The 15,685-nt window shown below is 41.5% G+C and overlaps 1 protein-coding gene across 2 annotated transcripts in view; it reads right to left on the reverse strand.

Annotated features, from left to right (window-relative positions):
- Positions 1-120: 120 nt before the first annotated feature.
- Positions 121-15,685, reverse strand: part of camk1b (calcium/calmodulin-dependent protein kinase Ib) — a 78,362-nt gene continuing 62,797 nt past the window's right edge. The window contains exons 5-13 of one of the 2 annotated variants that reach the window (XR_013932968.1): positions 10,398-10,536; positions 8,216-8,342; positions 7,974-8,049; positions 7,268-7,380; positions 6,067-6,145; positions 5,391-5,478; positions 4,562-4,652; positions 3,083-3,558; positions 121-3,032 (exon numbers count right to left, since the gene is read on the reverse strand). Coding sequence is in view for 1 of the 2 variants with exons in the window: in XM_080425213.1 (XP_080281339.1) it covers positions 3,449-3,558; positions 4,562-4,652; positions 5,391-5,478; positions 6,067-6,145; positions 7,268-7,380; positions 7,974-8,049; positions 8,216-8,342; positions 10,398-10,536 (823 nt within the window). In the remaining variant the exon portion in view is untranslated. Of the gene's footprint in view, positions 3,559-4,561; positions 4,653-5,390; positions 5,479-6,066; positions 6,146-7,267; positions 7,381-7,973; positions 8,050-8,215; positions 8,343-10,397; positions 10,537-15,685 lie in introns of both variants that reach the window. The other variant, XM_080425213.1, reaches the window with a different exon arrangement.

The following is a 15,685-nucleotide window of genomic DNA, read 5'->3' on the forward strand; positions in this document are numbered from 1 at the left end:
AATCTCCATTAAATTAACCAGCCCTGATAATTGTCCTTTCAGTATGTGTGTGTAGCTAGAGTATGTACTTTGCATCGCGGTTTCATTAAAATAAAATTGTAATGATGAAGTGAGACAATGGGATGTGTACATTCATATCCTTTAATCCAGTTTCTCTCTGTACAGACTGGATTTGATGACAACATAAAAATAGACATGCCTATGAAAAAAAGAAAAAAAAACGTATAAAGAGGAGGATGGCAATGAAAGTGCATTGACTGTACATGGTGACAGGCTGCATGTAAAGTTTTGGTTACAATTCCAGACATCCTCACAACCTGTACAAGAATGACCACATTTACACTAAGTATGGTTTAGCAGGTCTAAGTTTTTTTTTTTGTGGGTCAATGTTTAATACATCCCAAATGATCAGGAGCATCATCAATAAAAAAAAACATACAACTTCCATTTATTCCTAAAGGAGACCTAAAAGCTATTAAGGATATAAACAACATAAAATACAATAAAAATCCCTTTTTGTGTATAACTGTAAAGAGTAAAGCTGCTCCAATGCCTACAGTACCATCTATAAATGAGTGGCCCCATGACTTGGAGCCAGAATGACCATGCTCTGCTCCGCTTCCCTGCACTATGAATTAATATATCATCATCATCATCATCATCGCTGTTGGGGGAAAACCTTGTATGTCCAAAACCATGACTTTTCAGGAAATGGAAAAAATAATCTGTGTGTTCTGAAATCCAATATAGTTATTAGCATCTCGCTAATACTTCATTGGATCAACATTTCAGAACCCACAGACACACTTATCCACTTACTTTAACTTTCAAATTTGTAGCTAAAATAGCCGATCTACAAGCTTGGCTATTTTTTGCTACTTTTGTGTGACATTGTTGTACGATGAAGTAGGGCAGTGGTTCTCAACCTTTAAAGGCCGTAATCATATTTGAACTGGGGACCCCCCACCCTGACAAGCACTTGGAATTGTAGGAGTTGAGGCATTACATTTAGTTTGATTTGGTTCCACAGATAAAAATGAAACTAGCAGATCTACAAGCTCACAACGCCTCGTGTTGTGAGGCGTTGTGAGCTTGTAGATTGGCTATTTTCACAATTTTTTAAGTATAGTTTGTTGATTACTTTTGACACAGTAATGGTCAAAAAACCTACAGTTTCAAATATGGAGATACAAGGATTCCTCCCGACAGCAAAGACATAACGTTTTTTTGCAATTAGGCTGCATGCATGTTTTTCTTTACATAACATATATGATCACCACTGATCTAGGCAAGCATTTTGGTTTAATCAAGCTCTATTATTAAAGCCTCACTATGTAACTTTCTTTTTAATGAATAAAATGTAATTGTGTCCAATCTGTAATACAATATAACTTATACAATTGGGGTGGTTGTTTATTCCCCCGAGCAAGCAGGCCGGCTCTATTAGCTCAATGGTAAACATTTCAGCACTTACAGCGCAGGAAACCGGGTTAAAATCCGGGGGTAGAAGAGGAAAGTTACATAGTGCTGCTTTAAGTGAAGGTATAGGGATGGCAGTGAGTATACTGTATGTCTCTCTCATGAGATTACAGGACCTAACTGGGAGATGAAATTAAAAAAAAGGAAATGCATTTTCAATTCATAATAATAGCATCAATGCAATACAGTATTATGTACAACACATGAAATGACAGAAATAGTGTAGATGCATCTTTTTTCAAAAGCTACCGGAAAATAAACCCTTCACACATCGTACAGTACATACAAAGGCACCGTTTTACAAAGATATATCCCTGTACTGAATTAGTTTAAAGAGGTTTGGGGAGAAGAGTGAAGCTGTATCTGGTTTAAAGACCCAAACCACTAAACCCAGGAACACCATACACATTAAAATAATGGACCCCAAATTGTCCATTTTTTACACTCTGCAGTTAAATTGACACTCCGTATCTTACTGTGTACCGCCACAAGAAAGGCTACATGCATGCAGTAATAGGGCATAGAAGTGGCGGCCATTTTATGCTGCCACCGATAGAAAACCCATGAATTTTTCCCACAGATATTTCCGAAAATATTTGTATACCATTAATTGAAGCTTTTCAGTGTCAAAAAATATTTGCAAAACAAAGGGTATTTATTAAATATAGTATATAATATAATACAATTAAATATTCACTCTTTTTTGACACAGAATCAAATGTTTTATGGTCATGATTCACCAGGAGCCTGGGTGGCTTGGTTCCAGGCTTAAAATAATTTATATAAATACTTTCGGAAATCTCTATGGGGAAAATTAATGTTTTTTTTAATCTGTGGCACCACAAAATGGCCACCACTGCTATGCCCTATTGAATGGGAACTCACTGATTGTCTAAAAGCACAACCTGCTTATTGTACTAGAATGGATCCACGTTGACACAATGGTAAATTATGATGTCAAATTACATCAAATAAAATTGGAACATCAGTTAAAATTGGAACATCAGTTGTCATTTTCAAGAAGCCCTTCACATCAAGTTTATCAATATAAAACGAAGAGGCTTACTGTTGTGTCAAAGTCATACTGTGTAACATTCATTATTCTAGTCTTTTTTGTGTGTGTCATTATTACAGCATTTGTCTATACAGAGGGAGTGCTCGAAAATGAATGCTAGCTAGCGCCTGAGAATATTCTGGAATGCAACAGCACGTCGTCAGAAACGGCATTTATTAACGGTAAAATACATAAATACGCGCATTTCCGGTGCCCAAGTAATTTTGGCGCGACTGTTCAGTGTTTAGAGAGATTTATGTGGAATGGTTATTGTGAGAAATATACCAGTGAAAGATTATATAGAAAATAACATTTAATTGAAAAAGTTACACAGTATAACTTTAAACATACTATCTGTTGGAAAAGATGTTCCTTGTTGTATTATTCTAAATTCTAACAGGGAGAAAAACAATAAAATTAAATAAAACAAGTGTTGCCCTACTCCCTTTAAGCAATACACTTGATACACTCCCCCTCCTCTCTCTCTTGCTCTCTCTATCTTATTTCACTCCCCCTCCTCTCTCTCTTGCTCTCTCTCTCTTATTTCACTCCCCCTCTCAACCAATCCATCACCATCAGTCTGTGAAAGTGACCCCGCCTCCCATAAAGCATCACCAGCGTCGGTCTCTCTCCTCCGTCCACAGACTGGACGCGTTGAACCCCCCAGCCATGCCCACCACCACTATCACCACCACCTCCACCACCACCCCCACCTCCCCATGTACACGTACAGGCAAGGGGGGGGCTTGGAATGACGCTGTGGTCCCAAACCAGGTGGAAGGAGGGAGCAGCAGCAGATGCCTCTGGTCCTCCATGACACCCAGGGGGATTAAAAATGTTAAAGTCACTGGTGGGGAGGAGGGGAGGGAGGGGCTGCATGGTGGGGCAGGGGGGGGGGGGGTGGTGGGTCAGGAATCAGACCTGGCTGGCAGGGTGGCAGTGGTACGAGCAGCTGTTGTTGGACAGAGGGTCTGCAGCGCTGCTGTCAGCGCTGTGGGTGCAGCCACCCCCCTCACACTGGGACTCTGGTTGAGAGAGAGAGAGAGAGAGAGAGAGAGAGAGAGAGAGAGAGAGAGAGAGAGAGTGAGTGAGTGAGTGAGTGAGTGAGTGAGTGAGTGAGTGAGTGAGTGAGTGAGTGAGTGAGTGAGTGAGTGAGTGAGTGAGTGAGTGAGTGAGTGAGAGAGTGAGAGAGTGAGTGAGTGAGTGAGAGAGAGAGAGACAGAGAGACAGAGAGACAGAGAGTGTCAGATAAAGTTTATAATGAGCTCTTTCTCATTCTCTGCCATTGACGTGTTTGACGTGTATTTTTTTCCAAAGCCCACACCGCCATTGACGATTTTCACGTGTTTTGGTGTTTTCAGTGTTAGACGCTAGATGGCACTCTTCGCTAACCTATGAGTCAGCATTTGACTCCCAGTGAAGCAGCAAATCACGTGATCGCAAAAAAAAAAAAGCCACATTCACTTCCATGTAAATGGATTTGGAAAAATGGCCGTTTCTCTGCTTTCCGTTGCTTTTTGGCGAAAACAACCTAAATTCAACTGCCAGTAGCTATGGAACGGATGATCGCGACGGCACGCTTTTTGTCCCCCAATTCCACGAGACTCGGATGGGTCTTTTATAGCGATCGGTGGATAATAGAGAATAATATTCTATGATTTTTCAAAGGTTAGTGAAAACTCTTGGAAATTGCTGGCAAGGTCGGCTATAGACAATGTTTTATTCTAGCAGTTAATGAGTTAACATGTTAATCTCTCCTAGCAGCCTTCTTCTATCGAAGCAGCAGGTCCACCAATCCAAATAAACAATACAGCACTGTGGCGGATTCGAGCCCTCAGACGGTGGTGGGCAGGTACTTTACCACTGTGCCCCCCGAGCACCCTGCTTTGAGCTTTATTAACCCAAAAATAGGGTGCTAAAGAGGTACGTTAAGTCAGGAGGACTCTAATATCACTAGATCCCAAACCACTTCTATCATTCACTATTAGCAAGGCAGTATTCAGTATTGCTTTGTATACAACGTGGTACCTAGGTGTTGGGGTTGGTCCTCTGGCCTCTCGCTGGTCCCCAGCTGGAGTCGTCTCATGTGGCGGATCACTGCTGTGGCGTTGAACGCTTGCTGCAGCGGACACACAACAGTGGTGGAAAAGGTACTCAATTTTTTTAGGTAAAAGTATCAATATAACAATGCAGAAATACTCTGTTACAGGTAAAAGTCTCGTATTAAAAATGTACTTGAGTAAAAGTACAAAGTAGTATTGGCATCAAAATGTACTTACAGTACCAAAAGTAAAAGTACTCATTATGCAGAATGTCCCATTTCACAAGTTTGCTAAATGTCTTTAAGTCTTTTGAAAATAGCAGATCTACAAGCTCACAATGTGTCGCACCGCAATGCGTTGTGAGCTTGTATATCTGCTATTTTCAAATAGTTGTACGAAGTATATATAGGGCAGAAGTGGTTAATGTATTTTTTCTAATAATAATCAAAATCAACTAGTACCTAAAGGTTTCAAATAATTGTAGTGGAGTAAAAGTACAATATTTTCTTCTGAGATGTAGTGGAGCAGAAGTAAAAGTATTGCAAATTGGAAAATACTCCAGTAAAGTAAAAGTACCTTAAAAATGTACTTAAGTACAGTACTTGAGTACATATACTTAGTTACTTTCCACCACTGCACAACACAATGCTATTTAGCACAGCGTTAAAGTATATCTTCCTAGTTATCGTTGTGCTTCAGTTGTAAGAGATTTGGTGTAGAAGAAAAAAAGCAAGCAGACCAATTATAGAGCCCTGGGGGACCCCAGTCAATAAGCATAGGGTTTATTATGTGGTTAAAGTGACATTTTCTCTTACCCTCCACTTGCTCTTGGCAAAGTTCTTCTTGATCTGGGCACTGACAGACTCGTGGATGTTCTTGTCCAAGGCAGTGTCTGCTGCAATCCTGATCAACACAACAAGCACACAACACAACTGTTACACACTGTGGTGACATCATTATGTGTGTGTGTGTGTGTGTGTGTGTGTGTGTGTGTGTGTGTGTGTGTGTGTGTGTGTGTGTGTGTGTGTGTGTGTGTGTGTGTGTGTGTGTGTGTGTGTGTGTGTGTGTGTGTATGTGTGTGCGCGCGCGTGTGTGTGTGTATGTGTGTGCGTGCATTTGTGTGTGTGTGCGCGCGTGCGCGTCTTTGTGTTTACAAGTGTGTCTATAAAAACAATAACAGAAGACAACAACTATGTGTGTGTGTGTGTGTGTGTGTGTGTGTGCGTGTGCTTGTGTGTTGCTGCTATTTGCTGCTATTTGTTTCAAAAAGCTTTATACCCTGCAACATATGTAAATAACGACGCAATGTGACATAGCTCTGTTTAACACAATGCTGTACCCCCCTCCAACTGTATATACTTTCCCCATTTTCTAAAACTGTTCTAAACAGTTTTTATTATATTTTTGACACTTGCTTTGGCAATGTAAACGTACGTTTTCTCATGCCAATAAGAATTGTGTGTGTTGACAGTAACATATGGTTTCCATTACCACGGGTGTTGAAGAGCCGCGTCGCACGTGTAACGCATCCGGGGGTCTTTCTCCATCAGGTGTATTATGAAGTCTTTAGCTAGAAAAAAAGAAAGAAAACACCATCACATAGTACATGGGTTTTCAACCCTTCTCATATCAAGGTCAAGATCCATTATTTATTCGGCATTTGAGCCACGGAACCACCGTTTGATGAGATTTAGACTCTCAGACCCAAAACGTAGAATACTTTGTTATCGTTTGATACAATTTTGTCCACGATTCCATGCTGTATTGATGTTGGTACCATAGGAGAGATAACAGGCAAACGTTGATCAAAATAACAATTCTTCTACACGCTCTAATTGTGTAGACTTCTTGTAAATTAAGTAATGCAGATGTTTAACAATAATCTAACTCTTGAGAGCGTGACGGGTCCATTTGGTTTCATTTTACGCTCTCAAGAGATAAAGATCTATAAGGGTCCATTTGGTTGCCAACTCTCCATCATTTAGCTGGGGACCACCTGGAACCCCCTCAAGGACCACTGGTGGTCCCCGGACCACTGGTGGAGAACCACTGACATAGTACGTCACCAGCTGCTCTTCTGAGGTTATTCCCAACAATAAAATAAATCGACTCATTTGGAAAATTTGGCCAAAACAGGGATGCCAGGTTTAACGTGGTTAACATAATTTTATTTTATTAAAGTGTTAAATTGTGATATTACAGTATCAAACATAAATATCAAACATATCAAGACGGTCTACAATCCTCAAAAGGAAGTGAATGTGATAAAACTATCCTTCCCCACCAGCCATAAGAATGAATTAAGCAGAGGTTGGGATATCAAAAGCAGAGGAGTGGAGCCGCCCAGCAAATGGATCCCTGAAGTTATACATACTAGTTTGTCCTGTTAAGAAGTCTAAAGATAAATCAACTGTGTTCAAATGACCTGAAAAAACATCTATCAGGAGACCACAAGGGGGGGTAAATGCAAAATTCCGAAAGGAGTTGTCATTCACTGCAGCCGTTTTTCCCTTTTCTCCTTTGTACATATACTGTAGTGTTTGAATTTGTTGATGCATAATTGTGCATTTTTATGCTATGTTGAGGAATTGAACACATAATGGAACAAGTCCCCAGGACATTTTTGTGTTATCCTTTTAAATGTCTGACTGTACCACCATGCAGTTTTCGTTTCAATCAAAAAGTCTTTTACCTGAATCAGAAATATCATCCCAGTAGGGAGAGTCAAACTCATACTCTGCCTTCAGGATCTGCTCAAACAGCTTGGCATCGTTCTCATCATAAAACGGAGGGTAGCCACACAGCCTGAGAGACAGCATGGGAGAGAAGAACAGGTGTCAACACAGTGAACGCAAACATTTTTGCACCAGGAAAAAAAAAGTACCTTCTACGGTACGTGATGAAAACAAATGCTGTAGCAAACATTTGCACTAAATAATGGTGAAACATTATGGAGTAATCTTACGCTCTTTTTTGTGTGCTCTTTTTAAGAACTCCAAGGGACTGGTCATTGTTGGCTGCTATGTTTTGCTGGATAAACTCTGTGAGTGTTTTGTCAAACTGTATGTGTTACTACTGGCATGAGGATATTACTGTATGTAGATAATGACAGCATCTTCCATTTTAGGTGGGCCATTCCTTTAAGTTGCAGGGTAGTTTGAAACAACAAAACTAGCTTCCCTATTCTGGGTCGAACATTCACAGAAAATAGCCAATCTACAAGCAGCTTATAGATCTGCTATTTTGGTCGAATATTATTTAGTCTAGAGCAAAAACAGGAGGGGGCTTAGTATAGATCCCTGGGAGACTCCAGTCAACCAAGTATATTCTGTAGCGTTTAAAACTTTAAGTGGTTTAATGAATGGTGCCAACAGTGCCACTTCCTTCAAGTCACTCACAGTATGTAGGCGATGACTCCGATGGACCAGCAGTCCACTGCCTTGCTGTAGGGCTTCTGAGCCAGAACTTCAGGGGCTGAGAGACACAAGCAACAACACAGCATGAACATGTTATGGACCACAGCCCTACCATGTCTGTTAGCATGTACATCCTTTTACAGCTTTTAAATTATAACACTCCTATAGTGTATCGCTGCCTTAATAGTCACATATCAACTTCATTTGATTGTGTATGTGCTCACCAACATATCCGGGCGTTCCACAGGCAGTAGACATGACGCTGTCAGAGCCCTCGATCTTAGACAGACCAAAGTCACTGATCATGATCTTGGAGTCTTCCTCCATACTGTAGTACAGCAGGTTCTCGGGCTGCCATGGTAACACACACATAAGATTAACACATTAAAATCATCTGTGTCATTTTACATTATATATATATATATATATATATATATATATATATATATATATATATATATAGCAGGCAAAATACGTATTTTTTTTACTCTTAGGATTTAGAACAGTGGTTTAGAACAATGGTTCTCAAAAATAGCAGATATACAAACTCACAGCACGTCACTTTTTGCCGTTCTGTGAGCTTGCACATCTGCTATTTTTGAAAAAGTTTGAAAAATCTTGAAAGTGATTTTTTGAATAATTTTGATTTTTTTAACACAAATCTTCTCTTCCCAGGCACAAAACATTTTTAGATGGGGGTCTGTGGCCAAATTCATTTTGGGGCGTCCTTGGAACTAACTACTGTTGATGATAATGAGAGCTCATTTGGGAAGGCAAGCTATTTCACTTTTAATTTCATGCAATACCTCTTGCCAACCAGTGGGTGCCCTACCTAACCACAGGGCCTAAAATGTCTCAATAGAAGAGCAGAGAGACCACACACACACACACACACACACACACACACACACACACACACACACACACACACACACACACACACACACACACACACACACACACACACACACACACACACACACACACACACACACACACACACACACACACACACACACACACACACACACACACACGAACGTAAACCTTTGTTTACATTCTTTTAACTGTGTGGAGATTTTGTCCAAACTTGGCAATTTCCTTGGTGGTGTGTTCTCAACCACACACGTCTACACACAGCACACAAACACTGCATCAAACGACGGAGCTTCCCCGCCCACCGCAGTTTAAACAAAATGGCAGAAAAGAAAATGGCTTTTAAAACAACTATCAAAGTCAATCACATCAGTTTACAGGCAAAAAGAAAGGGAAGAGCAAAGCAGCGAGGCAAACAGATTGCTTCAGTTACTCCTTCTTCCACCAGCTCAGTGACCTTCGTGGTTAGAGAGTGTCCACCCTGAGACTCGGAGGTCGGGGTCCCCTGGGACAGGTCATACTAAAGACTATAGAAATGGGACCCAATGTCTCCCTGCTTGGCACACTCAGCATCAAGGGTTGGACTATGGGTAAGTCCCTGAGACATACAAGTGTCGGCTATTTTCGCCAAAGAGATTGGTGTAGAGCATAGACTGTATAAAAGAGATGGACAAAGCCAGACGGCTGGTTTCTACAGACCGAAAATGAAGCCGATTGTTCAGGAATTTGAAATCCGCCATCTCTAATATAAGCCCAAAAAGCACGTCGGCAAGAGGAACCGGAAAACAATCCCCAAAGAATGCTATTGGTTGGGTAGCTCGTCACTCAAGAGCAGGGGCGGGGAATGAGTGCTATTGGTTGTGTAGCTTGTCAATCAAATCATCCCGCCCCTCCCAGAGAATAGCCTACTTTATCGTCAATTTTAAAATAAATGGGACCATAATTTAGCAAAACGCATATCATGATGATTGAAAGGAGACTTTAAACTAGCGACTGGAAGCATATATAATTTATTTTACTTTAGTCTAAAGTTTGTCAAAAACCCATCCGCTTGCGTTAAAATAAATCCTTTCCGACACCTACAGGGGTAAAACAGTGAAACTACAGGCCATTCATATGAACCGTCTCTTCCGTATTGGAGTCAATGTAAAAAATCTCAAGCTGGCCCCTTGGTGCTTGGTGTAGAGTGGTGGGGTCGGAGAGGCTTATTATCGTCATCAGACGAGAACCAGGAGTCTATCCCCGTTTCACAATGCACTAGAACCTCTGGGAGATGAATTGCTGGGCTGGAGCGCCACGCCTACCGTACCATCAGCTCCCAGTACTTACCGCACGACTTGCCGCACCCAAGCCACCCATGCTACTCATACACTGAGTTGGCGGTGCCACGGGGCTGTAACCCATGACCTTGTGGTCCAAAAAGGCGAGAGCTCTACCGACTGAGCTACACCCCGGACACGGTCTAACTAAAGTATTTAGGGTTTAAAAGTGGTCAAATCTTCCTGTAGGTGAGCCACGCAGCGGACTGACCTTGAGGTCTCGGTGGACGATGCCCATGTCGTGGAGGTACTTGACGGCGTCCAGGATCTGCTGGATGAGCTTACTGGCGTCCTTCTCCGTGTAGAACCCCTTCTCTATGATGCGGTCGAACAGCTCCCCTCCGGACACCCTGCAACGATGGGAGCAACCCGTGTTCATTTTGACAGCTAATTTTTATTTGGGTTTAAAATCATAGTCTTTTGAATACAATTTCATTTAGTTTTAGTCCTATTTTAGTCATCTGAAATGTTTGTTTTAGTCTAGTTTCAGTCGACTAAATATCATAAGATTAGAGTCGACTAAAACTACAGTTGATTTTGACGACAAAAATGTATTGTGGCGGTGCCTTGATGGCGTCCTAATGGCTGATTTTACACTTGGTTGCATGCTGAAAATAGCCGATGTGTTGTGAGCTCGTTGTGGAGCGCAACCAAACATAAAATGACTTGTCTTTCAGTTCTACTGGGTCTCTTCTCCACTAGTCCCTCACTAACATTTTAGTCTAGTTTTTATTTATTGACAAAATTGTCAATATATTTAGTCTTAGTTTTAGTCATCATAGCTTAGTTTTTATTTCGTTTAAGTCGGTGAAAAAAGGTAGTCGGCGAACATTTTTCGTCATAGTTTTAGTCGTCAAAATTAACACTGGAACTGGAAGCAACATCATTTGACGATGACTTTACACACATTACAGTATAATCGTCTCTGTCGGGTGGAAACCTCATATGTCCAAAACTGTTACTTTCCAGGATTCAAATTCAAAAGTAGCAAAAGTAGCAGATCTACAAGCTCGAAACGCTGCGAAGTGGATCTGCTACTTTTGATGATTTTGTGTGACGCTGTAGCATGAAGTAGGGCGTTAAATGTACGAGAAAACACAAAAAGTTAAAACATGGAGATATGAGGTTTCTGCCCCGACAATTGTGAGCTTGTAGATCGGCTATTTTCAAAATACTTTTGAAACATGTTGAACTTGGCGAAATGGGACATTCTGCACAATGAGTACTTTTACTTTTGGTGCTTAAACCTTTGATACCAATACTTTTTTTTTACTTTTACTCAAGCACATTTTGAATACCGGACTTTTACTTGATTAACAGATTATTTCTACATTGCAGTATTGATACTTTTACTTGAGTAAAACATTTGAGTACTTTTCCCACCACTGTTGGTAAGTGATATATTGATATCACTGCCATCTCACTGTAATTCAACCTGCTCTTAGCCTCCATGACCACTAGGTGGAAGCATTGCCTTGTCTAACAGAGGGGTCTTCTGCCACAATAACACAGATGAACATGACAGCACGCCACACAGCATGCTTCACTCAAGTCATTATCCATTTCTTTTGCCACAGAAATCACACAAACACGCTCCCCCACATGCACACGATCACACGTTTAATCACACCATAAATATAGCAGCAGCAGGCATTGAAGAAGTAAGAAGAAGCGAGCGACGGAGTGCCAAGAAGTACGAGATAATGAGGTTAAAATGTAAAGGAGGAATAGATGAGAGAAACGACTGACGGTGGGCATGAAAAGAAAGAGAAAGGCAGACAGAAGGCTGCTAGGTGGTGGAGGTGGAGGTGGGAGCCTGTTGCTTTATGTTGTTGAGGCACAGATTGGGCTTGTGTCTCTTTTCTTGTCATGTAGACGCCAGTGTCTTTTGTTGAGATTCTGAATTCTGAACTCCCCTGACTCCCCATCTTTAAACCATTCAATCCGGGAACGCATCTCTGTCATTTTAGATTCATTTGACTATTCAAAAAATAGCAGATCTACAAGCTCATAGCGCGGCACCGAGTGTCGCGCTATGAGCTTGTAGATCTGCTATTTTTTGAAAAATCATGGAAACGTTGGGCAAATCTCTAATGACAGAGATGCGTCCCCGGATTGAATGGGTTAAACCAATCCAGTAACTTTGATTGGTGCAGGGCTGAGCACGGATCAGATTGTAAAATACCATCATTTATTCATTTCACTGCAGATAGTCTACATGTTACATTTAAAATCATCCTTAAATGCAATTAATTCTTTCAAGGTACTAAAATCGTGTTTTATTTGATGGCCTTCCTGCCCCTGGCCTTTGGCCTTTGTGCCCTCAAAAACAACACCAAAGGCCAAGTGGCCTTGCCCCTAAAATGGCAAAAGTTCCAGGCCTGCATACGTTGCTGTCGGGCAGAAACCTCATATCTCCATTATTTCATCTTTTTATGTTTTTTTCCCCATAAATTAATGCCTTACAATTTCATCATACAAGAGTGTCACACCAAAGTAGTGAAAATAGCTAATCTAACAAGCTTGTTATAGCAGCTATTTTCACTATTTTACTTTTGTTTTAAAAAGGAACATGTTTTTGTTGTTGTAAATACCAGGTTTTCCGGCCGAACATCGACACAATAACATCCCCCCCATATGTCACCCTGCCTGCCAGACCACCTGCTGTTTTCACTGGAAAACATCCAAACACTGTGTGCCTCTCCCTCCCTATCTCATCTCTGGATCCCTTTTAAGCCCAGATAACACTAGTAAAAAAAAAACACCCAGATAAAGTTTAAAAGCAAAGGGCGACACAGTGGTAAAGTGCCTGCCCAGTGCCGTCCACCGCGGAGGTTGTGGTTTCGAATCCACCGTGGTGCGTCCGGCTATGTCGAGCGTCTACTCTACGCGAACACAATTGGCCTGTGTTCGGGGGGGGGGGGGGCGGGCGGGGAGGAGGGTGATAATAGTCACTGCACGGACTCTTATTGGCTGGGGCGGCACCTGTCAGGTGAGGAGTAGGACGAAAAGCTCTACATCCTCCCGGTAGGTGAGTTAGTAGGATACAACAACAGTGACAACACAGAAATGTGTCATGGGGAGGAATCAACTGGCATAACAACTAAATTGGGGAGTAAAAAAATAGATATACCCGCAACACGGCCACTTGTATGTTCAACAGAAAGTATTTCATGGCAGCAATGAACGTTTCGGTTTCATGTAGATCAGTGGTTTTCAAGCCTTTTCATATCAAGGTCCATTATTTATTCGGCATTTGAGCCACATGCCGTTTGATGAGATTTAGACTCTCAGACCCCAAGACTTCAAATATTTTGTTATCGTTGGATAACATTTTGTCCACAATTCCATGCTGTATTGACGTGAGGAGAGATAACAGGCAAACGTTGATCAAAATAACAATTCTTGAATTAAGTGATGCAGATAATACAATAACAATAATTCAACTCTTGAGATTTTACGCTCTCAAGAGTTGAAGATCTATAAGGGGTCCATTTGGTTACCTACTCTCCCTCATTTAGCTGGGGACCACCTGGAACCCCCTCAAGGACCACTGGTGGTCCCCGGACAACTGGTGTACTGTAGATGCCTGAGGAAGGTCTCTACACGACCAAAACTTTAAAACTCCCACTAAATACTTTCTCTTGAACGTTGCAAGTGGCCGTGTACGTTATTTATTTATTTTTTTATCCCACGATTTTTGTAACCCATTTTTTTCACCCGGTGCCAATTTCCTAAGTGATCCTGGGCGCTACACCAGCCCTACACCAGCACTACACCAGTCCTACACCAGCACTACACCAGTCCCCCACAGTAGGGAGGCCAGGGCCGAGCTCATGCTTCCTTCAATGCATGAGAGCCAACCGACCTTCTTGTCACCCGACAGGGGGGAGTTTCCCTGGTAGGACGTAGCGCGTGGAAGGAGCACGTTATTCCAACCAGTTCCCTTCCCCTCCATCAGGCGCCCCGGCTGTCATGGGGGAGGCGGTATAGCGACCAGGATTACTACATGTTTTTGTGAGGGTATTAACTACCCTAGGAGACACGGGGAGAACATGCAAACTCCACACAGAGTAGGCCCTTTCGCCAACCCCACCTAGGGTATGGGCGCTGATGACGCGGAGAAGAAGACACGCCCCCAGCGTCCCCGGCGGGAATCGAACCCAGGACCTTCTAGCTGTGAGGCGACAGGGCTACCGACTGCGCCACCGTGCCCCCATGCGGGTATATCTTTTAATGTTGATTAAGCCCTGATAACACGCCATGGCTTGGATGTATAGAAAAATAACACATTATTATTACCCGTTATTATTACCAGTAGTGGAAAGTACATTGAGTACATTTAGTATAAGTTTGAGGTACATTTATTTTACTCAAGTCATTTTCCATTTTTGCTATGAATTTTTTTGTTAAAAGGTTAAAGCTCTATATTCTGATAGTAATCATGTGTGAGTGTTTGTTCAATGGTGGGTCGCCGATTTAATCCAATCAGGAGGTACCCATTTATGAGCTTCAATAGTAGCGTTCCAGTTCTAATTTTGTCTGCTCACGTCTTTGTGTCATCGCCTCCAATTTATAACTAAATACTGAAAATGTATTTTCTGTTTACTAAAAATCTGGAGAGTCAGAGAGACCCGTTACTGAACAAACACTCCACTGTATGATTGATATGATATGATTGCTATAAGCATATAGAGCTATTTAACAGTTAATTTAACAAAACAAAATATCACTTACTGCACCTTTAACCCATTAAAACCAGGAAAGCCTCTGTGCATTTTAGATTTTAATCACTTTAACCATACTTTGGCTATTCAAAAATAGCAGATATACAAGCTCATTATCTATGAGCTTGTAGATCTGCTATTTTTTAAAATTCGTGAAGATTTGTGCAAATCTTTGAGTATATGTTTTTTTAGTGAACATTTTTAACTCAGATCTTTGCTTCTGGGAGGTCCCTGGAACAAAATATTTTGAGGTGGGGGCCGGTGGCCAAATACATATCATTTTGGGGGTCCTTGAAATGAAAAAGTTTGAGAACCACTGATATAGCAACATAAGTTTTTTCAGAAAACTGTTAAGGATTTTGAAGATTTTTTTTTAATCGGCTTCAGGTCTTAATGGGTTAAAACACAGTGCGTAAATCAGACCGAATCATCGCACTTATTCTAAACTAAGTTTAGAATTTGCCAGCAGCACGTAACCTTAATTAGTGACTAGTGACCCAGATTTAATTTAATTAACGCCACCGGAGGACTTCAGAGAGGTGTCCACAACAGAGTGGAATGTGTAGGGCTGCTAGCGGTAATGAATGGAATCTAAAAATGGTCCAATATAGATTTTTCCAAATTAGATAATGTGGCCCATAAAATAATCAATCGCCAGTCCTAATCCTCTCTATTCTATTCCTCTGTGTGACAAACCTATACTACCACTTTAAAACCCTCTACACTTAGCTGAACGGGGTCCCTCAGGGCGTCCCTCAGGGCTCTGTACTAG

Source organism: Gymnoscopelus braueri (genome assembly GCF_963280865.1).
Source record: "Gymnoscopelus braueri genome assembly, chromosome: 3".
Lineage (NCBI taxonomy): Eukaryota > Metazoa > Chordata > Actinopteri > Myctophiformes > Myctophidae > Gymnoscopelus > Gymnoscopelus braueri.